This window comes from Oryzias latipes, chromosome 16, assembly GCF_053564925.1.
Source record: "Oryzias latipes strain Hd-rR chromosome 16, Olatipes_Hd-rR_3.1".
Lineage (NCBI taxonomy): Eukaryota > Metazoa > Chordata > Actinopteri > Beloniformes > Adrianichthyidae > Oryzias > Oryzias latipes.
In genome coordinates, this window is record NC_136252.1 from 36,251,799 (window position 1) to 36,277,269 (window position 25,471).

General features: G+C 42.7%; 1 protein-coding gene across 8 annotated transcripts in view; it reads left to right on the top strand.

Moving 5' to 3' along the window:
- The window catches only part of iqgap3 (IQ motif containing GTPase activating protein 3), a 53,768-nt gene extending 34,477 nt beyond the window's left edge, over window positions 1-19,291 (top strand). For all 8 annotated transcript variants that reach the window (XM_023964056.2, XM_023964059.2, XM_023964058.2 and 5 more), the window contains 3 exons: window positions 17,982-18,101; window positions 18,602-18,710; window positions 18,811-19,291. In XM_023964056.2, the coding sequence (XP_023819824.1) occupies window positions 17,982-18,101; window positions 18,602-18,710; window positions 18,811-18,924 (343 nt within the window). In that variant the 3' untranslated portion in view covers window positions 18,925-19,291. The remainder of the gene's footprint in view (window positions 1-17,981; window positions 18,102-18,601; window positions 18,711-18,810) is intronic.
- Window positions 19,292-25,471: the final 6,180 nt, after the last annotated feature.

The following is a 25,471-nucleotide window of genomic DNA, read 5'->3' on the forward strand; positions in this document are numbered from 1 at the left end:
TAAGAGCTGGAGAGCATCGGTAGACGGTAAACCGCCGTTCTTATCACTGAAGACAGATTCAGGATCCCTGAGCCTAGAGATCCAACAGGAACCCATGGAACAGTACGGAACCATCTCACTGCAATGTTGCTGGAAATCTGGCATCTTTGTTCCATCTGGAGACTGATTGGCTGTCTGAACGTAGGCAGAAAGCTGACTCGCCACCCCACCTCAATTATCTGTTTCTACGCTGACTCACCCCATGGGGACCAGGAACATACGGATCCAGAGTGGAGATTTTAGGATTTGTGGCTGAAGAGGATGTTAATGAGATGAAGCAGAACCTCTAGACCAGGGGTGTCAAACTCATTTTGGTTCTGGGGCCACATTCAACCCGTCTGATCTCAAGTGGGCCGGATCAGTAGCGTAAAGGCAAAACAACAGCTTTATTCTTGTTTTTTTACCCAATTGGAAAACATGCCTCAACCAACATGGTAGCCTAATCATTTCTTATTACACATTCATTCACAGAGGCCAATGGATCTTAAATAAAATTAATTTCATTTAAAAAAATATTGGTTTATTCAATTTTATACAGACTGAATATATTAAATCTGACACTGAATCAATCCTGATAATAAATTCAAGAGGGGCTACAGATAAAAATGAAACATCTTCCTAAAATGTAAATGTCCAAACGATGACAAAATTACTTTAAATTAAACTTGCAAACATTTGTGAACATAAGAGTTTGGAGTTGACCTCCGTTCTCTCCTGAAACTTCACCAGATCGTCAATATCAGGATTCAAATCCTGTGCAGAAACACATTTACTGTCATTAAAGTGTGCAAAACACAATGTAATGTCCATTATTATTATCATTCATTATTATAAGAATCTTTTTCTGGTTTCTGCTTGAATTTTGTGGCAACACCTGCCTTCTTCCTGACCGGTCTGTTCAACACCTCTAATAAATATGTACAACTGTACATATTCTGTGATGTTGGTGCTTTCATCAATCGACTGCTTTTTGGGAACAACCCTTCTGCAGCCTTCAGCCTTTTTTCATAAGTTCACCATCAGAAAATGGTTTGGATGTTTGCTCCAACTTGTCTGCAATCAGGCATCTGTCACTGCTCCATCACTGACGTCACGACTGCAGTAAATGCAGACGGTTATTTTGTCAGTCCAGTTGATAAATCTTCTCTTTTCTTAACTGCAAAGGGTGAAACTTTTCTTTATGGTGAGTCTCAGTGGTGCTGAATGCTATGTTCTTTGAGCACTGCGACCTGTTGATGACATACCAATCACACAGGTTTTGCTTTCAGCTCCATGAACAAATAAAACTCTTTCCATTTTTTTCCTGGAAAGCTCAGCACTCCACTTCAACCTTATTTTATCATTCTGACAACATTTTGTTCATTATTGTGTCACTATTGATCATTCTGATAGCAATGTAACAGTGGTGAGGCTCACGAGGAACCAAACTACATCTTACCAAGACAGAGCTGTTAGGTTTCCCTTTTGGCACATGCAGATATTTGCTGTTTCATCTGTTTTGCTTTTCCTTTGCTCCCCCTAGTGGCGGAATAGTGCATTTCAGTTATTTCTTTAACAAGTCATAACTCGCCACAGGAATGGACTAGAAACGTGCTTTCTTTTTTAAACATCCTTTTGATTTTTACTCTTCATGTGTGGGCCACACTAAACCACCTGGCGGTCCGTATGTTTGACACCCCTGCTCTAGACCCTCCTGGAGTTGATCAGAGATTTATGTGGAACAGCAAAAGATCTCCTGGGGGGTATTCCAGAAAGCAGGTTATGCTAGTTACCACGGTAAGTTTGAGGTTAAGGAAGCAGATAACCTCAGCTTTCTGTTCCAGAAATGGAGGCATGTTTCAGGGTAGGTCAAGTTACCATGGCAACTCATGCTCTGAACATAACCTGGTCTGGAGCAGCTTTAGTTGAAGGTTAGTTTGTTTTCAGAGAGGTGAAGCAGCATGGCGTGTCCATTTGAAGATGATTTAGTGGATGAAGAAGCTCAGATAATACTTTTTCCACCATGAGAGGCCGATAAGACCACATATGGATGTTGGAAAGATAAACTTTATACTTTGATCTAACTTAATTATTTGCTTCAGTTAAGATAAATCATTTTTTTTCTTTATAACTTTATTTTTATTAGTTTTTGTTACATGAACACAAATCTCAAACATCACAAAAAAAAGAGAGAAAAGAAAAAGGTCAAGTCTAGGTGTTTCATATGTCTATCTGTTGTACAGTGTCCATTTTTTCCACTTTCGGTGTAATTGTGCCTCTTGCAGCTTCAGCCTGTATGTTATTAATTCCATTGAGTACATGTTGTTGATTGTTGAAGTCCATTGCTCCTTTGAAGGGATCTCCGTAGTGCCCCAGTTTCTGGTTATTGTTTTTTTGGCGGCTAGTGACATAACTTTAAATAAATATTTGTCACTTTGGTGGATTAAGTTTCCTGAAAACATCTACAGATAAAACAGTTCTGGTACCAAAGGAATTTTGTATCCCAGCACTTTGCATGTGAGATCACCCACCATCTTCCAAAAACCTGTTACATTCTGACATTTCCAAAATACATGAGAATGGTCAACATTTATTTCTCCACATCCGCACCAACAGCTTTGATTTGTTTTCAACTGTTTATTCTTTAATTTGGGCATTATGAAAAATCTTATAAGGTTCTTACAGGCGAACTCTCTCCACGTTCGAGATCCAGTGGTGGTATGGTGGTGTCTCCACATATCTAACCAGTCCTGTTCAGTTATCCTTATGTTTAATTCTCTTTCCCAGTTATCTTTTACTTTCAAAGTTGTGTTTTCGTCATATTCCATCAATGATTTATACAGCAAACTAATCAATTTAGTATTGTTGTCTTTATATGTCTTTGTTATTGTGTGAACTATCATCCCCTCATCCCCAGAGGAGTCGCTCTGTATTGCTTTCTTATGGTAGTTTCTCATTTGTAAGTATCTGAAAAAATCCTGTTTTTGAAGGTGAAATTGTTTAGTCAAGTTCTCAAAACTCTCCAGCTGTCCGTCCTTTTCTAGCAAGCACCATGCTGTTATTCCTTTTGTAGTCCAATATTTAAAGGTCTGATCATATTCTGCTGGTTTAAACTGCCTGTCATATGCTACCCATTTTAATTTATTTGCACTATTTAAGATTTTATATTTTTGGAGTAGTTTGAACCATATAGTTAGTGTATGATTTGTTATGGGATCTAAATGCCTTTTCTTTGTTTCATATAACTCTTTATCACCAATAATGTTTTGAATAGGTTCTTGTAAAGTTTCACATTCAACATTTTTCCATTTTCCAGTATAATGGGGGTTACACCAACAGCATAAGTACCGTAATTGTGAGGCGATGTAGTATTCTTTCAGCTTTGGTAAAGCCATACCTCCTTTGTTCTTTGGAAGCTGGAGGGTGCCGTATTTTATTCTGGATCTTTTATTCTCCCATATGAATCTGGATATTGTTTTGTCCCACGTTGCAAATTGGGTGTTAGTGACCTGTGCTGGTAGAGCTTGAAATAAAAATAAAAACCGCGGCAAAATGTTCATTATCACTATTTCGATTGTAGAGCTGAAATCTAGTGGGAGTGTTGACCATCTTTCTATGTCTTTTTTTATCTTGTCTTGTACTTCTGAATAATTTTTAATGTTTATATGTTGAAAGTCTTGTGTTATTTCTACTCCTAGGTATTTAATACTTGTCATATTCCAATTGAATTTAAAGTTGTTTCTAATGTATTCAGAGGGAACATAGTTGAATGTTAGAGTCTGAGTTTTTGAAATATTAATTTTATATCCCGATAAATTTTCAAATGTTCCCAACAGTTTCATAAACTGTGGAATTGATGATTCTGGTTGTTCGAGGTACGCTATTAGGTCATCAGCAAATAATCCTATTTTGTGTTCAACGCCATTCATTGAAACTCCTTTAATTTCAGGTTTTTCTGTGCCAGAGGCTCAATAAAAAGAGCAAACAGAGTTGGGGAGAGTCCACAACCCTGCCTAGTGGATCTTTCCAATTTAAATGTTCCTGTTAAATTCCCGTTTATTTTAATTTTTGCCGTTGGTTGTGAATATATTGTTTTTATAATTTCAACCGATTTGTTATTAAATCCCATTTTTTCTAAAACTAAGAATAAAAATTCCCAATTAACGCAGTCAAAAGCTTTTTCCGCGTCAATACTTAAGAGAACTGTACTTATATGTTCTCTTTGGGCTCTTTCAGTTAAGTGTAAGGTTCTTCTAATGTTGTCGTGTGTCTGGCGACTTTTTATGAATCCCGTCTGGTCCTCATCAATAATGTCAGGTAAAAATGTGTTTATCCTGTTACAGATTATAGACGTGTAGATTTTGTAATCTATATTTAGTATTGAAATAGGCCTATAATTGGCGCACAACTGCTTGTTTTTCCCTGGTTTCAACAGAACTGAAATAATTGCTTCGGACCAGGAAATAGGCATTTTATTATTTTGTAGGGTCCCATTCAAAGATTTGTGTAATATTGGAGTCAGCTCATCTTTAAATATTTTATACCATTCAGCTGGGAACCCGTCGCTGCCTGGTGATTTATTGTTTTTCAAAGAGCTTATAGTTTTTAATATTTCCTCTGTAGTAATTTCAGCTGTAAGTAGTTTATTTTGATTTAATCCGATAAATGGCAGATCTATATTTTCCAGAAAGCTTCTTTTATCTTGTTCACAGGCTGAAGGAGGTTGTGAATATAGCTTTTTATAGTAATTAGTGAATATTCTTTCAATTTCCTCTGGATTATTTTTTAGTTTATTGGTTTCGGGATCAAGGATTTCATAGATTGTATTCAGAGTTTGTTGTTTTTTAATTCTTCTGGCTAGTAATTTTGTTGATTTAGGCCCTACTTCCTGATAGCTTTGTTTGAAATAAATCATCTTTTTTTCTATTTTGTCCTCTAATATGTGGTTGATTTGTTTTTTAATATTTTGTATTTGTTGGTATATTTCTGTTGTATTTTTATTTATAAGCTGCTGTTCGAGTTCTTTTAATTTTACCGAGTATTCTTCATATTTTTGAATTCTCTTTTTCCGCAACCATGCTGTTTTCGCTATCAGTTTTCCTCTTATTACTGCTTTAAGAGCATCCCATAGCACTGTAGGGTCTACCGCTCCATTGTCATTGTCATCCATATATTGTTTTATGTCGGTTTTTATGTCCTTTATAATTGTTTCATTATTCAAAATCCCAACGTTCAGTCTCCATGTTGTTTGTTTCTTCCTATTTGATATATTTATTTTCATGTGCTGGATATTATGGTCGGACACATCTGCACACTCAATTTTACATTCTTCCACTCTATTAATATCTGATTTAAAAACAAAGAAATAGTCTATTCGTGAATGTACTTTGTGACTTGCGGAGTAATGTGTGTAAGCTTTCTTACGGGGGTTTAAGCTTCTCCACACATCCAGCAATCCCAGTTCTTCCATGGATAATTTAACAAATTTGGCAATAGTCTTTTTATGTTTATGTTTACTAGTTGTGTCTAATTTAAAGTTTAAGGCTACATTGAAGTCTCCTCCGCAGATTAATAAACCCTCGGCCTCTTCAGCAATAACGTTAAACAGGGATTTAAAAAACTGTTTATCACTTTCAGGTGGGGCGTATACATTGACTATTGTCAAAACTGCATCTCCCATTCGTCCTTTAACAACGATGTACTGCCCGTCCTTCCCCTTTATGACTTTGTCAGTCTCAAATTGAGTTCTGTTTGATATCAGAATGGCGACTCCTCGTTTGCGGCTTTGTTTGTATGAACTGTAATATGTATTTCTGAATCCTAGTTTTTTAAGTTTCTCGTGTTCTTGATCATTTAAATGGGTTTCTTGCAATAGAGCTAATTGTATATTTTCTTTTTTTAATTTTTGCAGAATTATCCCCCTCTTTTTGGGTGTGGTTAACCCATTCACATTTAACGAGGCAATGCTCAAACTACACATTTTATCTTATAACAATCATATTTATGCACCTAGACCGTGACCATGCAAACAAAAATTGTAAAAAACTGTAAAACCTGAACACAAACGTAAATTGTGACTTCCACATGGAGAAAAGATGATCCATCTCTCCTCTCTCGTCCCCGTTGGTGGGTGGGCAGGATGTCCTCATTCCAGATGGGGGCCTGCCTCTAGACATAAGTCTAGCTTTGTCCAACGTTCCTTCCTCCTCAGTCTGTGAGCTCCGTCTCGGCCTTTTTTGTTTAATTCTACTCCATTTACGGATTCCCTGTGGTTATTTCCTCTGGTATTCCTGGAGCCTCTCTTGTGCACGCCGCGCTGTCCCTCCGACGCGCTGCCATCCCTCTGCTGCTTGGGTCCGGTCCGGTCCCCTGCTGCTTTCGCTGCTTGGAGTGTTGACATCGATCCCTCTCTTCTTAATGTCTTCTGCCGCTTCCATTGCGCTGTTGTAGCTTTGTACGCCTTCTTTCCAATGAATCCTCAGCCTTGTGTATGGGGTTTGAAAACGGATTCCCCGCTCCTTCAGAACTTTTTTAATGTCCGAGTATGAGCGCCTTTGTTGTACAATTTCTGCTGGGTAGTCGTGGTCAAACTGGATGAGCTGATCTTTCACTTTTATTTTCTTTTGCCATGCTTTCTTCAGGATCGTGTCTTTCGTTGCAAAACTTAAGAAATTGACCACGACATGCCTCGGGCGCTGGCCTGCTTTGGGTTTCATCGGGGGGGTTCTGTGTGCGCGCTGCATCTGAGGATCAAAGTCCGTCGGAATGAGAAGCTCTTTTTTAAACAAATCGTTTAGATAAGTTATAATTGAGCCCCCTTCAACTTCTTCTGGTAGCCCGAAGATTCTGATGTTATTTCTCCGGGCTCTGGCTTCAGATTCCGTAACCTTGTCCCGCAGAAGTTGCATCTGTTTTTGCATTGTTTTTAGCTCACCGTTCGCCTCCATGTTGCTCTCCTCCAAAGTTGCGATGCATGTCTGGGCTTCAGCTAGGTCTGCTTTTTGAATTTCCAGCGTGTTGTGTTACTCCTTGAACTGTCGGTCCATATCTTGCCTGAGGGAAGATATTTCCTGTTTCAGTTCGTTCTTTGTCCCACGCAGCTCTGTGTCCAAGTCATGGATCTGAGCACTAATTTTTGCTAGCCCGTCTAGCATTAGCTTTGTGTCGCTGTGGCTTCGCTGGTTTTCGTTGTCCGAGTTAGCTTCGCTGGCCGCTTCTTCCATCTCGTGCTCGATATTTTCTGGTTCGGTCAGCTCGTTCACTTCTTTTTTTTTTCTTTGGCTTTTCCGCAGCGTGTTTCCTCCACTCATATCTTCTTTTCTGTTGTTTTTTTTCGAGTTTGTGGAGTTTTTAGTGACCCGAGTGCGGGAGCCTCAGACTGAGCGTGTCTCCTCTATGCCGGCATTCCGGAAGTCCAAGATAAATCATTTTTTAAGTTCAGTCAGCTTAAAAATAACACGTAGTTTTCAGACAGTTATTTTACTTTCATTCAAATTAATTCAATTAAGTAGGTGTAACTTTGGTGCTGCTGTTAGATTGGCACTGCAAGGGATTGTGGGATACCATTCCCTTTGCCTGTCTGGACGGATTTGGGTTTAAGTGTGGGTTTTTGACCAAATGTGTTTAGTTGTTTAGCTGTTTTACTGTGTTTTGTCCAGTTATTGTATCTTTTTTTGTTTAATTCTTTGTGCACCCTGAGTGAGAGGGAGGAAGAGGATGATGAGTTTATATAGAACCACTAGTGCATCAGTATGGAATAAGAACTGAAGTTACAGTCAGTTATTAAATGCATGGTATATATTGTATGTCCACATTGTATTACTTGTTTTTATGGTATAAAAATGAGAAAATCTGCAGCCCCTAACTTAGACGTATGAGAGTTCAAGAATTATAATAAATTATGATGGTAAAACATTTAATTGAATCAGAGTAGTATGACATTTAGTTAAATAGAGATAGAGATATTCTTTATTGATCCCATATTGGGGAAATTCAATTGTTACAGCAGTTCAAAAAGCAGAGAAGAAATGACAACAATGTGCAAAAGAATGAAGGTGTTCAAAATGTGCAAAAATAGAAAAAGTAAAAAAGTAATAACTTAAATGTCAATTTGTGTTGTAAAAAAATATTGAGTTGGATAGACGTAAGAAATGAGATTGAATAAATTTAACTCAATTACTTGTTACCAATAGAGGTAATTCATTTAAGTTTTATAAGTTGTATATTAGGGCTTCACGATATGAGGAAAAAACATGCGATATTAGTGATTAATATTGCGATGACTTTAATTTGCGGTACATAAACGAAGAGCAAAACAATCAAAAACTTCTTTCCCATTTCATTGCAACAGTTTAAAAATGATACTCCAACTGACCCTCGTCAACATAGGAGACAAACATCTAACATTATAGGACTCCATCTGATCGGGCAAATGCATAAAGGGATTTATTTGATTAGTTAAATGCTTCAAGTTGCCATAAGATTGTTTTAACACATTTAAGGTAACCATTTATTGCAATTTTCATTGTGTTTTGCGAAATGCATGTTCCACAGCTTGATACTACGAAAACGATAAATTTACGGTATATTGTGCAGGCCTATTGTGTATATATATAAAAAAAAAAAAACGCCCCTCTCACCCTCCGCGGGTGGTTTCTCCCCCAAGCTCGGGTCCTCTACCAGAGGCCTGGGAGCTTGAGGGTCCTGCGCAGTATCTTAGCTGTTCCTGTTCTTTTCTGGACTGAGAGGTCTGAGGTCTTTCCAGGTATCTGTTGTAGCCACTCCTCCAACTTGGGGGTTACTGCCCCCAGTGCTCCAATTACCACAGGCACCACTGTCACCTTCACTTTCCAGGTTTTCTCCAGTTCTTCTCTGAGTCCCTGGTATTTCTCCAGTTTCTCATGTTCCTTCTTCCTGATGTTCCCATCGCTTGACACTGCCACATCCACCACAACGGCTTTCCTCTGTTCTTTATCCACCACTACAATGTCTGGTTGGTTCTCCATTACCATCCTATCTGTCTGGATCTGGAAGTCCCACAGGATCTTTGCCCTCTCATTCTCTACCACCTTCGGAGGTGTTTCCCATTTTGACCTTGGGGTTTCCAGTCCATATTCTGCACACATGTTCCTGTATATTATTCCAGCCACTTGATTGTGGCGCTCCATGTGTGCTTTCCCTGCCAGCATCTTACACCCTGCAGTTATGTGTTGGATTGTTTCAGGCGCCTCTTTGCACAGCCTACACCTTGGGTCTTGTCTGGTGTGGTGGATCTACACCTTGGGTCTTGTCTGGTGTAGATCTACACCTTGGGTCTTGTCTGGTGTGGTAGATCTACACCTTGGGTCTTGTCTGGTGTGGTAGATCTGAGCCTCTATTGCTCTGGTGCTCAGGGCTTGCTCCTGAGCTGCCAGGATGAGTGCCTCAGTGCTGTCCTGTAGGCCAGCCCTTTCTAGCCATTGGTAGGACTTCTTGATATCAGCCACTCGGTTATGGTCCGGTGGTACATCCCCTGCAGGGGTTCGTCCTCCCATGAGGATCTGTCCTCCAGCACTGTATCCTCTGCTCTCCATTGCCTGAGACATTCACTGAGCACACTGTCAGTTGGGGCCTTCAGCTTGATGTATTCATGCATCTTGGATGTTTCATCCTGGATTGTGGCTTCTACGCTCACTAGTCCTCTGCCTCCTTCCTTGCGGCTAGCATACAGTCTCAGGGTGCGTGATTTGGGATGGAACCCTCCATGCATGGTGAGGAGCTTTCGTGTTTTAACATCCGTGGTCTGTATCTCTTCCATCTTATTATTCCTGCAGGGTATCTGATAACTGGCAGTGCGTAGCTGTTTATTGCCCGGGTCTGATTCTTGTCATTGAGCTGGCTTCTCAGGACTTGCCTTACTCGTTGGAGGTATTTAGCTGTTGCAGCTTTCCTTGTTGCCTGCTCCAGGTTGCCATTTGCCTGTGGAATTCCAAGGTACTTGTAACTGTCCTCGATGTCTGCTATTGTTCCTTCTGGGAGTGAGACCCCTCCTGTGTGGACTACCTTGTAGGGTTGGGCAATGTCCCCTAAATTGGCAGTTGACGATGTTTGCAGTCAACCATCGGGATGGACGATGATATCGTCGAGGGGGGTTATTTTTAATTTTTCGTTCTTATATAATAGCTATTCGTTTTTTTACTTTATTACTTTATTTCTTTTATTTACCAAATAATGACTCATCCACGATGATCCAGTCTAAACTGAGGGAAGTGACTTTAAAAAAATAAATAAACAAAATGGAAAAGAAGTGGTCCGGTCCTGCACTTGATTAGTCAAATGGACCGGCGGAGCGAGCGACCGTGTCTCTAGCAGAGCAGACGGACTTACAGTTTTGTGTTTTAGGGGAAGTAAGGATGCTTTGTTACGTGTGGGAGACTTAGGACTGTGATCCGTCCCGCAGCTCTACGTGAACGAGCAACCGGAATTTAAGAGAAGCGGGTCTCCCGGTAAAAGTGTGTGTCTGGGCAGAGCTCGGAGCGCTAGCTAACGCAGTGTGTAAGCTTCGAAGTGGAAATGCTGCTCAGTACTTAGAAACCGTTCAAACAATCACGTGGATTTGTGTTTCCAGTCGTGTCCCGACAAAATAAAGGCTGATGTCATTCCCACATATTTACGTTCAGCCAAGATGCAGATTTTAGCATTTCACGCATGGATTTTATGTTCATGCTAATGTTGTTAGCCCGTGTTAGCATACTGCTAATCCTGGCTTCCGGCTCCGTTTTTCAACAGAAAAAGCACTGACCACACGGATCATAATTAAAATGATGCGCCAACAGGCGCTTCATAATAACCGTAACATTAATAAAAGCACGTTTAGGAGATCATCTTGTATAATACCAAGCTGACGTGTCTATGTATGTAGCCGTTCGGCGGAACTAAGTTTCTCTTCCGGTTTGTAAAAACACTACTGCGCATGTGCGAAGAATTTATTCCGACCGAAAGTGTGACCCATGTGAAGGTTTTTTATAATCTGAAAAAGTTTTTCTGGGCCCATCTACACGGTTGGATTCTAATCTGACCAAAAATCCTTATCAAGATATTTTGCACATGTAACCGCGTCTTATTGTGTCGACTCGCAGCGTGGCGGGGGCGTGGCATCACGATGGTGTCTCTCCATCGTGATGTCAGTCACCCATCACGGTGGACGATGGTATCGTCCATCTGCACAACCCTACTAACTTGCCTCTCTTTTTCACCATCCGGCTGCATTTCTCGAGCCCGAATGACATCCCAATGTCAGTACTGTAGATCCTGGTGGTGTGGATCAGGGAGTCAATGTCACGCTCGCTCTTAGCATATAGCTTGATGTCATCCATGTAGAGGAGGTGACTGATGTTGGCCCCATTTCTGAGTCGGTATCCATAGCCAGTCTTGGTGATTATTTGGCTGAAGGGGTTCAGACCTATGCAGAACAGCAGTGGGGACAGAGCATCACCTTGGTATATCCCACATTTGATGGACACTTGTGCAAGTGGCTTCCCATTGGCTTCAAGGGTGGTTTTCCACAGCTTCATTGAGTTTCCTATGAAAGCTCTTAGAGTCCTGTTGATGTTGTACAGCTCCAAGCATTCAGTGATCCATGTGTGTGGCATTGAGTGATAGGCCTTCTTGTAATCAATCCAGGCTGTGCACAGGTTGGTGTGTCGTGACCTGCACTCCTGTCGACCAGGAGTTGGTGTTTGGCTCCTCTGGAGTCTCTACCAATGCCCTTCTGTGTGTTGCTCATGTATTGATCCATGTGCCTATTTATCTTGGTTGCAATGATGCCTGACATGAGCTTCCATGTTGTGGACAGACAGGTTATTGGCCGGTAGTTGGATGGGACTGCACCCTTTGAGGGATCCTTCTGGATCAGGGTGAGTCCCATCACTTAGCAGCTGGTTCATTTGTGCTGCCAGGCACTCGTGGAGTGCGGTGAGTTTCTTTAGTCAGTTGGCATGTATCATGTCAGGGCCCGGTGCTGTCCAGTTCTTCATACCTGAGACTCTTTCTTGGATGTCTGCCACTGTGATGGTTACTGGATTCTGTTCAGGGAGGTTGCTATGTTCTTTTCTCAGAGAGACCAGCCACTGGGCATTGCTGTTGTGTGCTGTCTCTTTCTCCCATATACTTTTCCAGTACTGTTCAGTTTCTAGCCTTGGTGGGTCTGCTCGGCTGTTTTGACCCTGCCACTGAGCGTACACTTTTGCAGGCTGAGTTGTGAACAGCCTGTTTATTCGTCTGGCTTCATTGTCTCTTGTGTACCTCTTTAGGCGGCTGCTCAAGGCTAGGAGCCTTTGTTTGGCAGTTTCCAGTGCTTCAGGTATGGACATCTGGCTGTATCTCTTAGGTCCTTGCTTTCTCATTGTACCTCTTTGCAGGGCTCCAGACTGCGACCATTTGGTCGCATTTTGCGACCAAAATTTGAGAGTGTGCGACTGAATTTTACATCCAGTCGCACATGTGCGACCAGTAAATTTGCCTCCCCCACCCTCCGTATTTTTTATACATTAAACGTGGAAGGGGCACGTCAATGATCAATGAAATAATTAATGAGACGTGAGCGCACACACACACAAATTCGCACACATACTCATGAGACAAGAGCACACACTTGCGTAAGTGGCTAAAATGCGTGGAGGGGGAGGGGCCTAGAGATAACCGAGCGCGCGTAAACATCTGTGGGAAGGAAACGGAGACAAATATCATCACAACCTGATATGTGCATCTGAGCTATGAGCAAGCGAACCATTGATTCATTCTTCCGACCTGCAGCTGGTGTACCAGTGCCAGTGTCTACAGCGGGGGGCTCAAACTCGCGGCCCGCGGGCTATTTGCGGCCCCCACCTTGAAATGAAAGTTTAATTTTAATGCGTCCTGCCAGTTTGTATGAATGACACCTTTTCATTGTCGTGTGTGGAGCTGACAAACCAACCAATCACAGTGGAGTAAATGACTATTGGGGGCGTGAAAATGACCGGGCTTGAAAGCAGGAAACCTGACAGCCCCCTCCCCAGACCACATGAAGGAGTTCCTTACTTTCCTTTCTAGAACGTATCTATTTGCTCGTAATTTTCTAAATGCATGCAGTCCGTGCTGAACTTTTCTCTGGGCCGCACAGACCCGGAGGTTACGGGGGTTACGGTTAAGCGCGCGGCGTCGCATCCCCCCAACCAAACGGTTTATGCACGGCTGTTACAGCAGCACACCGCCCCCGCGGGAGTCGGGTCAGCTGAGGAGAATAAATGTCCCACACCTACATGCGTGACAGCTAACGGGGCTTGAACAAGTGCGAGCAACAATACGGTTTGGTCCGAGACGCACTTAAAACACGTGGTGAAAATGCAAGGATAGAAGTGTTTGAGATGAACCAGCGGCTCGCCTGGATCATTGGGGAGACCAGGCCGGGGGGGGGTGATGGCGAATCTGCAGCGAGACTGAAGGAGAACAGGAAGTTGAAGTTCAATTCAGTTCAATTTAGTTTTAATATTCCTCTCTCCCTCAGTATGATCTGTGTTATTATATATTTTATATTTATTTGAATGTTTTGTAATGGATGTAGCCTATTTTTAATCAATTGGTATTTTAAATTATTTCAATTTCTCACTTAACTACAAAAACCCATCAGGACACATGTCCCATAATGCATTGTTTTGTAGTCATAGGGCAGCTTTCAGTCAGTTCAGTACTAAATTTCCAGCTGCGTTCGGTAGGTTGGGGCCTTGCTGCTCCCCTTTCTCCTGATATTTTTGTGATGATTGACAGGTGATGTTGGAGCAAAAACAAAAATATGTGTCACACACCAGGTGATCTGAACAGCGTTGCGTCCACCTGGGTGATCTCAAACATGCTTATTTATCTCTTACTCTTACTTATCTCTTACTTATCTCTTTGGCTCTAGGCGCTGTAAGAGACGGCAGCAACTCCAGCCGCTCCACAGCACTGTTAATCGTTTTTTTTCAATCCTGTTCTTTTTTGTTTGTTTGTTTTGTTTTTCTTTCCTTTTCTTATCCTACGATATACTGATAGGTATCCTATGGATACGGAAGTTTTTCGCATTAGAGCAAGCTCTCTCGTTTATTCTAGAGAGGTTTTGCTGGCTCTCAGGAAGAGTACGCACGGAGAGAGGCACGACATCCCAGTGGAATTGCGGAGGAGATACCGGGGCTGCAAAGCCGGGGCTAAGCTAAAGGCTAGGCTAGCGGACAATCGGAGGCGTTATAAACCATCGCTTCTCTCCGTGATTATGGAGAACGTCAACTCACTGCCGAATAAGATGGACGAGCTGTCCGCTCTAGAGAACCAGAGGATTTACCGAGAGTGCAGCTTGCTCATTCTGACGGAGACATGGCTAACCGATAGCGTACCGGACGCTAACGTGGACCTGCGGGGATTTACAGCTGTAAGAGCCGACAGAGACACGAAGGCGTGTGGGAAAAGCAAAGGTGGGGGACTCATCATCTACATCAACAGCCGTTGGTGCAACCCTGGCCATGTCACAGTCAAGGCAGTGTGTTTTTGCCCTAATCTGGAACTGCTACCCGTTAGTCTGCGGCCATATTATCTGCCGAGGGAGTTCAGTCACGTGATCTCCATCTGTGTTTACATCCCTCCGAGGGCGGACGCAGCCGCTGCCTGTGAGAAAATACACAGCACGGCTGCAGGCACAACATTCTGAGGCTTTCATAATAATTTCGGGAGACTTTAATCATGTCACCCTGGACTCCATTCTGGCTACCTTCCACCAGGTCGTAAACTGCCCCACCAAGAAGAACAGGACAATAGATCTACTGTATACCAACGTGAAGGAGGCATACAGAGTCACCGCCCTGCCCCCACTGGGAAAGTCAGACCACAACCTGGTGTACATACAGCCCCAATACACACCCCTGGTCCAAAGGCAGGCTGTCTCCACTCGTTCCATCAGGAGGTGGACTCCTGAAGCAGAGGAGGCACTGAGAGACTGCTACAACACCACGGACTGGGATGTGCTGCTGGGTGAACATGACGAGGACATCGAGGGGATGACGCACTGCATCACAGACTATCTCAACTTCTGTGCAGATGTGGTCGCCCCCACCAAGACTGTTCGGTGTTACCCAAATAACAAACCATGAGTAACACAGGAAGTCAAGGCTGTCCTCAACTGGAAGAAGAAGGCCTTCAGGACTAAGGACAAGGAGGAGATGAAAGCAGCACAGAGGGAGGTGAAACGCTGCCTGAGGGAAGCAAAGGACTGCTACAGGAAGAAAGTGGAGCAGAAGCTGAGGGAGAACAACATGAGGGACGTCTGGGAAGGTGTCAGAACCATCACTGGACACAAAGCAAGGACCAGCACAGAGGGGGGGAGTGTAGAGCGAGCCAACGACCTGAACATGTTTTTCAATAGGTTCAGTGAGAACACTCCACTCCCCACCGTAACTGAAGCCTGCCCTCCCCCCGACGTATCTTCACCCACAGTCACCAGCAGCCCGCCCTCCCCTCCTCCCCACCAGCTGCCGCAGCAACCACTTCTCCGCACCCTCCCACTCTCACCTCTCCTGCACTACACCCCCCAACCTTCACCTTCTCCTCCACGGGAGCTGAACAGCCCTCCAACCCACCAACCCTCCTCACAGCCCTTCCCCTGTTTCACGGCTGACCAAGTGAGGGGGGAGCTGAGGAAGCTCCGGCCCAGGAAGGCAGCAGGTCCTGATATGGTGTGTCCACGGCTTCTGAAGACCTGCGCTGCTGAACTTGGGGAGCCGCTACAACGCATCTTCAACCTGAGCCTCCAACTTGGGAGAGTGCCCACCCTATGGAAGACTTCATGCATCGTTCCGGTCCCCAAGAAGAATCGGCCCAGCGAGCTGAATGACTTCCGACCGGTGGCACTCACATCACATCTGATGAAGACGTTGGAGCGGCTCTTCCTCAAGCTCCTCAGACCCCAGGTGCTGCACGCTGAGGACCCCCTACAGTTCGCCTACCGGGCAGAGGTTGGAGTAGAGGATGCCATCCTCTTCCTCCTACACAGAGCACACTCGCATCTGGACAAGGGAAAAGGCACTGTAAGGATTACTTTCCTGGATTTTTCTAGTGCCTTCAGCACCATCCAGCCCCTTGTACTCCAGGAAAAACTCTCCAGTATGCGAGTGGACCCGTGCCTGGTTGCTTGGATTTCTTGTTGATTTGTGGTTGGCACAAGGCTGGACCCTCTGGCTACTGTGGCAGAGAGAAGGACACTCATAAACCTAACGGGTATCCTGGACAATACCATCCACCCTCTGCACACGACCATCAGTAGCCAGAGAAGCACCTTCAGCAAGAGGCTGCTCCTCCCAAGGTGCAGGACTAATAGACTGAGGAACTCCTTTGTCCCCCGGGCCATCAAACTCTTCAACCACCACTTAGGAGGGAGGAGTGGGACAGAAAGGAAAGGGCCTTGATTGATTGACTTTCTTAAATGCTGTTTTGCAGAAATGTAAAATGTCTTTAATGTTTTTACTTTTCTGATTATGTCTAATAGTGCTGTATGCGATGGAGATGTCAATTTCCATGCGGGAACCTCCCAAATGGATAAATAAAGTTATCTATCTATCTCTATCTCTATCTCTATCTCTATCTCTATCTCTATCTAGGATGTTAGACCACTGGGTTACCAGATGTTTGGCAGTTAACCTTGATTGTGGGTTTCGAAGCATCCATTGATTCCGCATTCTCTGCATGTAACCCCTCTGGGTGGGATTACTTGAGTAGTAGCATTCTAACAGAACTTTCGCATTTAGTCCATTTTAGTCCATTTCCGTCTTGTTCCAGTAGCCCACTTTCCATCAGGGTGCTCTGGTCCCCCAGCACCTAACGCAGACCTTGTTTGGCCGGGCGACGTCTGAGCCGGCATGACATGCGGTTCATTGACTGTCATGTTGTGAGGTAGGCAGTAACGTTAAGGGTTCTGCCCAAGAACCCTCACTGGGTGATGTTGGTTGCTCGCAACTGTTATGGTAATTAGGGCTGAAACAATTCCTCCAGTTACTCCATTACAAAAATTCCTCGAGGCAAAAACTCTGCCTCGAAGCCTCGTTAAATCCCTATGACGCACACTATACGCGCGGCGCAGGGATTTGATTGTGTCACACGGACCGCACGGACCGTTTATTCACACGGACCACAACAGCACATCTTCCATTCAGCATCTGAACAGAAGACATCTGCGCCACCGCTGGAACCCCGACGCCTTAGGCGCGGGACCCACTCACTCACTCACTCACACTCTCTCTCTCTCTCTCGCGGGGAGGATAATAACATAGTGTTCAAATGCTAAGGGATTACAGGCTTACACTGATTTTGTTGTTGATGCTCCGAAATGGGGTAACTTTTTAGGTATTATTATCTTTCTTTTAATGTACAGTGTGTCTTTAATTTAATGTGATTATTAAAGTTTTTGTAAAAATCTCTCTCTCTCCCTCTCTCCCTCTCTCCCTCTCTCTCTCTCTCTCTCTCTCTCTCTCTCTCTCTCTCTCTCTCTCTCTCTGTGTAATTGGAAATAGATCAGAAACTTATGTTTACTTTGTTGTCCGTTCTTTTCCAACCGTATCACTTTTTTGATGGTTGTATAATCTTCATACGCCGTCATTAAAACCTCAGTATCCGTCTCACTGAAGTATAACACTCTCTTTCGTTTCCATGGTGACTCCTTAAATCTGTGATCCATTGAGAATGTCTTTATGTACCTGCTGTGCACGTGTATTAACCCAGGGTTACCAAGTGGAGCATAATTACGCTAACTCACATCCGGTCTTTTGGAACCGACATACCCAGAGTAAGCAAGTTCAGGCGGATTTCAGCCAGAGTTCAGGCTTAAAGTCAGGGGAGTTTAAACATGTTTTCTGGAGAAATAAAACTGTGGTTCTGTTGAACAAAACAAAACAAAAAAAACTATTCTGACTCCGCCCCTTTTCCAACAGTAAATCAACCAATAAAAAGACAGCAGATGGCAAAAAGAAGCTTTCTGCTCTGAGCTACAGCGCCACCCGGCTGCAGGAGAAGGGAGTGCTGCTGGAAATCCAGGACCTGCCTACAACGCAGTGAGGACACACAAACACGCATTAATACACACACATTAGCACACACAGAGGTGAGGGTTCCTCGTCCGAGGCTGTAACTGGAGTTTGTGTCTTTGAAGTAACATTTGGACCTACGTTTTCTAAGGCAGTGTTTTTCAACCAGTGTGCCGTGGGAAGTTACCCTCATTCACTGATGTAAAAACATTTTCCATCTCCAGGATTTCAGCTCTGTGTTCATCCAATCAGGCCCTGATAAAACACTGAGAAATTAGGAATAAGAAAGATCATAAAATACTTTTTTCTTTGTGTTTATTTGATTCTATTAAAGACATTTTGAAAAGAATGACTGCACCGTCATTTAGCTGCAACTAAAGCTGTTTTTGGAAAAGTTTCGTCCCTTTAACTGTTATAATCCGCGGGATTAAAGGTTAAAGTGTGCCGTGGCTCAAAAAAGGTTGAAAAACACTGCTCTAAGAATCAGAACGGAGTTGACACGCAGGAACGCGGCTCCTTTGTTACAGATTCAAGAACGTCGTGTTCGACATCGTCCCTGGACCTGAGAAGGGAAGCTTCCGCGTCAAAGCACGGTTCCTCGGAGTGGAGATGGAGGAGTTCCTCCTTAAGTACCAGGTACTGCCCTCATAGGAACCCGGCCACGTGTGCTGATGAACATGGACTGATTAATGCATGTCTGTGTGTGCGTGCACGTGCCTGCGTGCACACTTGACAGGACCTGCTGCAGCTGCAGTATGAGGGCGTGGCAGTAATGAAGATGTTTGACAAAGCCAAGGTCAACGTCAACCTGCTCATCTTTCTTCTCAACAAGAAGTTCTTCAAGAACTAAAGGCCGGGTTCTCCGTCTGTGTCCTCCTCTCCGTTCCTGTGGACAGAGTGGGATGTCTTTCTGAGACATATCTGTGGACTAACCCCACCCCAGAGTGGCGCGTCACTCCTATGTTTGTGTGTTTTCTCTGCACTCTAACACAAGGCTCACACTTTAGACGGCGAGTCTTCTGGACCACAGCATCATGTCTGTCTGCAACAGTCTCCCTTCTGTGGGCGGGGCTTTCCTGTCAGATGTGATTGGTTACTGCAGTATCTGTTGTTTTCAAGCTTTTCTTTGACGCTTTTTCTGAACGAGGTCTGTATTTGTCTGTTTTTATTTCTATGTTTGAATTTTTCAAATAAACAACTTTTCTGGTGAAGTGGAATGTTCTGACGGTTGTTGACCAAACGCCATCCACTAGCAGAAATCCACCAACTCCGTTTTTGTTTCAGAAGCAGTTCTAAAGATCTAGAACAGAGGCCTCAGATTCCAGGTGGGGTTGCTCCACGCCAACAGTCCCGCCCGCAACTGCATCTCTGATGAGCCGCTGCCACTCTACAGGAACTATGTCCTGGAAAGCGACTCAGGTTTTTGGACTTTGGCTAAAACATAGATCATCTAATTGAAAACGAAGGAATTCAAACACAACACCCATCATTAAATTAGCCTTTATGCAGATGACATATTACTGTTTCTGTCTGAGAAACGACAGTTTTTAATGAATTCTCAATCTCAGACTATTATCTGGAACAAATGTGTTTAACCACATAACAGTGATGAAAGACAAAGGTCTGAACTAGAGCCCTGCGCGGGACTATTTTCTTCATCCCGCGCCCGCTGAATTTTTGACCAATCCCGCCCGCTCCCGCAACGTATGCGTTACACTCCCGCCCGCTCCCGCAATATGTATGTCCACTCCCGCCCGCACCCGCAAAACTCATAGAATTTAGTCCCGCACAGTAATAGAGATGCATTGATTTTGTATCGTCTCCCGTCCCGCAGGAAAAAAACACGTATTTGTATTGATATTATTAAAGAGATTCATGTCCTCCTCCAGCCTCATCTCTTCATGCATTCCTCTTGTGTAATGTGCAACTTAATTATCAAATATATTTTCACTAATCCTGTTCAGTTAAGTGTGCGTGTGTGCGCGCGCAGACAGACGGCCTGAAGCGCGCTCTTAGTAAGAGGCGGGGCGGGGCGTTGCACCCCCCCAACAACAGGTTAGATGACAGAGGCCATTGGGCGTCTCTACCTGGTGCCTTCACGGAGCTTCAGTACATAAGAATCAAACAGCCGCACAGCCTAACGTAGTCCGCTAATAGATATTCATGAGATATTCATGCCAGCACTGATCCCGCGGGTTTTTTTTTTGCTGCCCGCTCCCGCCCGCAGCACAGTTCAAACCGCCCAATCCCGCGAGATTTGGGTTGGGTCCCGCGGGACCCGGCAGGACCCGATCCCAATGCAGCCCTCTAGTCTGAACCCTGACTGAAAATCTTCAAAGTGGCTGTTGTCCTGTAGGCGGCGCTAAAGCTGCTTTCTAGGATTTTAGGAATAAAGGGCAGGTTTGATATCGGTCTATAGTTGGCCAAGATGCTAGGATCCAAACTGGGCTTTTTCAGAAGAGGTTTAACAACTGCATATTTAAAAGACTGTGGCACGTAACCCGTTTCCAGAGAGGCATTTATCACTGTTAATATGGGATCATTAATTAGAGGAAAAGTTTCTTTAAAAAGTCTAGTGGGAATTGGGTCTAACAGACACGTTGAGGATTTGGAGGACGTAATAATTGATGTTATTTCCGCTTGATCCACAGCAGTGAAGCAGTCTAATGTTACAGAGGTTTCTATGGATGCCTCCATTTCTACCGCTTCAGCCTGTTCTGGGCTGATAGTAGGAATAACTTGATTTAACTTATGTCTAATATTTGAGATTTTACTATCGAAAAATGTAAGAAAATCATCAGAGCTGAGAGAAACAGGAACATGTGGTTCTACTGAGCTCTGACTGCGAGTTAATTTAGCTATAGTGCTAAAAAGAAATCTTGGATTTTTTCCATTCTCTGATATTAAGGTTGAATAGTACTGGCTTCTAGCTCTACGCAGAGCTTTTTTATAATTTAATAGGCTATGTTTCCAGATATCCAGAGACTGCTCTGAACCGGAGCGGCGCCATTCTCTTTCCAACTTACGGGTTTCTTGTTTAAGAGAACGAGTTTCAGCGTTAAAATGTAAATCTACCCAGTTTCAATCAGGATCAAGTTACAAACTTAGACTCACCACCCTCATTGTCTGAACTTCATGAAGCTCTGTTACTTATGCCAAATAGCAGAGCCCCAGACCCTGGCGGCGTTCCTGCTGAGTTTTATAAAGAATTTTGGTAAACACCAACTGTCCAACTGTCACCAACGTTTTATAAAACAGTCACATTTATCAAGGAAAGCCAATCAATGCCACCTAACATGAACTCAGCCAACATAATCCTTCTTCTCAAACCAGAGAAAGATCCTGCAAGTCCTTCAAGCTATCGCCCCGTTTCCTTAATCAATGCAGACGTAAACATTATTTGCAAAGCACTAGCACGGAGAATAGAAATAATCACTCAGATAATTCACCTTGATCAGACTGAATTTATCAAAATAAGGCACTCGAGTGACAATGTCCGCTGACTCTTTAATAGACTTTGCCACTACAAATAACTAGGCAATGACCATACTCTCGTTGGACGCTTAAAAAGCTTTTGACAGAGTAAACTGGAAGTTCCTCATTGCTGTCCTCTATAAGTTTGAGTTTGGAGAATCTTTCATTGACTGGATTAAAATATATCACAACCCCAATGCATAAGTTAGAACTAACGGACAGACTTTTGACAGTTTTTTTTCTTGGAAGAGGAACCAGACTGGGTTGCCCACTCTCCCCCTCTCTCTTTGCTATATTCATTGAGCCTTTAGCTGCAGCAGTAAGACAGAATGAGAGCATTAAAGGAATTAAAACCAAACACAGCCATCATAAAATTAGTCTCTATGCAGATGACATATTACTGTTTTTAAGGAATTTACATTCTGTAAATGAAACAGCAACAATTATTAATGAATTCTCCTCCATATCAGACTACTCCATTAATTGGAATTAATCAGTTTTATTACCACTGAACGGTAATGCAAAGACTCTCGATACTAGTCAAATCCGGCAACATCAAATATTTAGGTATTTATTTCTCCCCCAAGTTATCAGAACTGGTGCAGCTAAACTACACCCCATTACTGAAAAGCATACAGGACGATCTAACACGCTGGACCAACCTGCCTCTGTCCCTTATGGGCAAGGTACACAGTTAAAATGAAAATCTTACCCAAAGTTAATTATCTCTTCTCAATGATTCCCACACAACCGCCATTAAAATGGTTCAAAACATTAGACTCATCCATATCAAGCTTTCTATGGAACAACAAACCTGCAAGAATTAGTCTAAAAACTTTAAAATCTTCAAAAAGCTGTGGAGGATTAGAACTACTTAATTTCCACAAATACTTTCTTGCAAATAGATTACAATATATCTTAAAATGGTTAAAAAATAATCCAGAAACCAACTCATGGTTAGACTTGGAACAGGTGTTATGTGGAAAGATCAACCTGTCACAGCTACCATTTATTAGCCAAACAGCTAAAAAACAGGATTGTTTCCAAAGTATTAATATAAACAGCCTGGGGTGAATTTCTTAAAGTTTCAAAATCAGCACTTTTACCAATGCAACATGACACTCATCTGAAACAAACCAGACATCCTGATAAACAAAAGAATGTTACACTTCCCAGCTTGGCAAGCAGGGGGCGTAACACTAAATTATTGATAGAGGATTCATAACAACCCAGGAACTTAAAGAAAACATGGAATAAAATAACTTATTGGAAAACCAGCAACTTAAATCTATAATTACTAAAAGGTTTAAATACAAAGACCTAGAACTAACAGAACTAGTTATTTATTTGGTTAATTTTTCAGTGAATAAAACCCACCCTTGGTAGGGGGGGGGGTGCTTGGGCATCACTGCCAGCAAGCAGCAGATGCAGATTTTAACCCTTGTGCTATCCTATGACCCCCCCCCCTTCCATTGAGGTGTTCTCCCTACCATGACAAAGGTGGTTAAAGGTGGAAAGATTTCATGTAATCCATGGACACCAGTGAAGATCACAAATCATTGAAGAAAAAAGGTTCAGAGCACTGTCTAGTGGGTCTAGATGACCCACCTCCCAACCTTAAAGTGCCTAGGATAGCACAAGGGTTAATAATACCCATATTTGAAATTGTTCAAGAAGCACTTAGAAATAACAATCTCCCGCCATCAATGAATAGTGCATTGATAATTCCATTACCTATACCAGGAGAACCCTCAAACAAATGTCAAATTTAAGACCAAGAAGTCTGTTAAACTCTGACCTTAAAATAATCTGTGAGAACACAACTATTTCATCAGTCATAGACTTAACAGGAAATGCAACACATGATCCAGCTGCAATAAATTCAGTTTTTAAAAACTTTTGCCAATCTCTCTACTCATCCCAAATTAATCCTTCTGACAATGACATCAACAGTTTTCTCAATAGCATAGATTTGCCTAGACCAGGGGTGTCAAACTCATTTTCACTGAGGGCCACATCAGCATAGTGGTTGTCCTCAAAGGGCCGGATATAACTTACACATGTAACTAAATGTAATGAAAAATAAATGTAACTGCTCCTTAATGTTAAACAACATTTAATGTTAAACAACGTTTATTTATTATAACTTTTGAAAGTGACAATTACAGTTGCATAGAAAACATGTTTACTTGTTATTCTAGCATAAATCCTTTTAAATTTGATTCTGTCAGGTTAGGTTATATGGACAGTGTTTAAGTCCTAATGTGTAGTTGCCCAATCCGATATTTCAAGGCAGATTCCCCCGTAGACATGAATAAATACACACCAATTTTTATTTTTTATTTTAAGAAATCAAAAACTTTTATGCTCTCGGGGGCCACATAAAATGACATGGAGGGCCACATTTGGCCCCCGGGCCTTGAGTTTGACATATGTGGCCTAGACCAACAGAGGAACAAATCACAGCCCTGGAGTCCCCTCTTACTAAAGAAGAGCTACATAAAGCATTAACCAACATGCCTAGTAAAAAAGCCCCAGGACCAGACGGCTTCCCAGCAGAATTTTATAAAGAGTTTACGCAAATCTTAGCTCCCATTTTTCTCAGAATGACAATAGAAATTAAGGACAACAATTATCTACCTCCAAATATGAATTCTGCTAACATAATCTTACTTCTGAAACCTGGGAAAGATCCCACATCACCATCCAGCTATCGACCCATATCGCTGATTAATGCAGATCTTAAAATCATCTGCAAAGCTTTGGCGGGAAGGCTGGAGAAGGTAGTTCCCTCTCTAATACATCCTGACCAAACAGGTTTTATAAAGGGTAGACATTCATCTACCAACATGCGCAGATTAATCAACCTCATAGATTATACAACCATCAACAACCGAGAAGCAACCATTTTGTCACTGGACGCAGAAAAGGCATTTGATCGGGTCAACTGGAAATTTTTAATGGCCACCCTGAACAAATTTGGCTTAGGAAAAACATTTATTAACTGGAATAAAAATACTATATGCCTCTCCTAATGCTCGCATCAGAACAAATGATCAAACATCTCCAAGCTTTAATTTACAAAGAGTGTTTCTCCACACCAGGCATTTACAGACGCAAATGGTTCTCATAACGGGTTTATTTGGTCTCTCCAAATCCACCATGAAAACTGCATATACAAACATAATAGAAACTTCTTTGACAACGAACATACATTGTAAACAGACAGTTAAACAAATAAATAAATCACCTCGTTGGCTGCATGCCGAGATGGGAGTTATTATGGCCCGCAGCAGTCATAGACTGCAAGGACCATATTGTAACTGGTACGAGGGTCGAACACTCAAAAAGTCCAAAACGTCAAAAAAACGCGTCAAAACGCCAAAAAATGGGGTCAAAAGTCGCCCAAAGCACAAAACAACACGACAATTGTGTAACGCAACAAAAATATACACACACACGCACAACACACCCGCACAAACGTCAAAATTGTAGTCGCAAAAATGACGACAAAAACACAAAAAAGCCCCAAAAAGCCCTCAAAAGACAGGTTTAAAGCCAAAAAGACATGCCCAGCCTATAGTAAAAGACAGGCCGCATTGAAATACATAGGAAATCCTAACCGCAAAAACTTCTATATTGTTTCTGCTTTGTTTCATTATGGCCCGCAGCACTCACAGAGTGCAAGGACCATATTGTAACTGCTACGAGGGTCGAACACCCAAAAAGGTCCAAAACGTCAAAAAAACGCGTCAAAACGCCAAAAAATGGGGTCAAAAGTCGCCCAAAGCACACAACAACACGACAATTGTGTAACGCAACAAAAATACACACACACACGCACAACACCAACGCAAAAACGTAAAAATTGTAGTCGCAAAAATGACGACAAAAACACAAAAAAGCCCCAAAAAGCCCTCAAA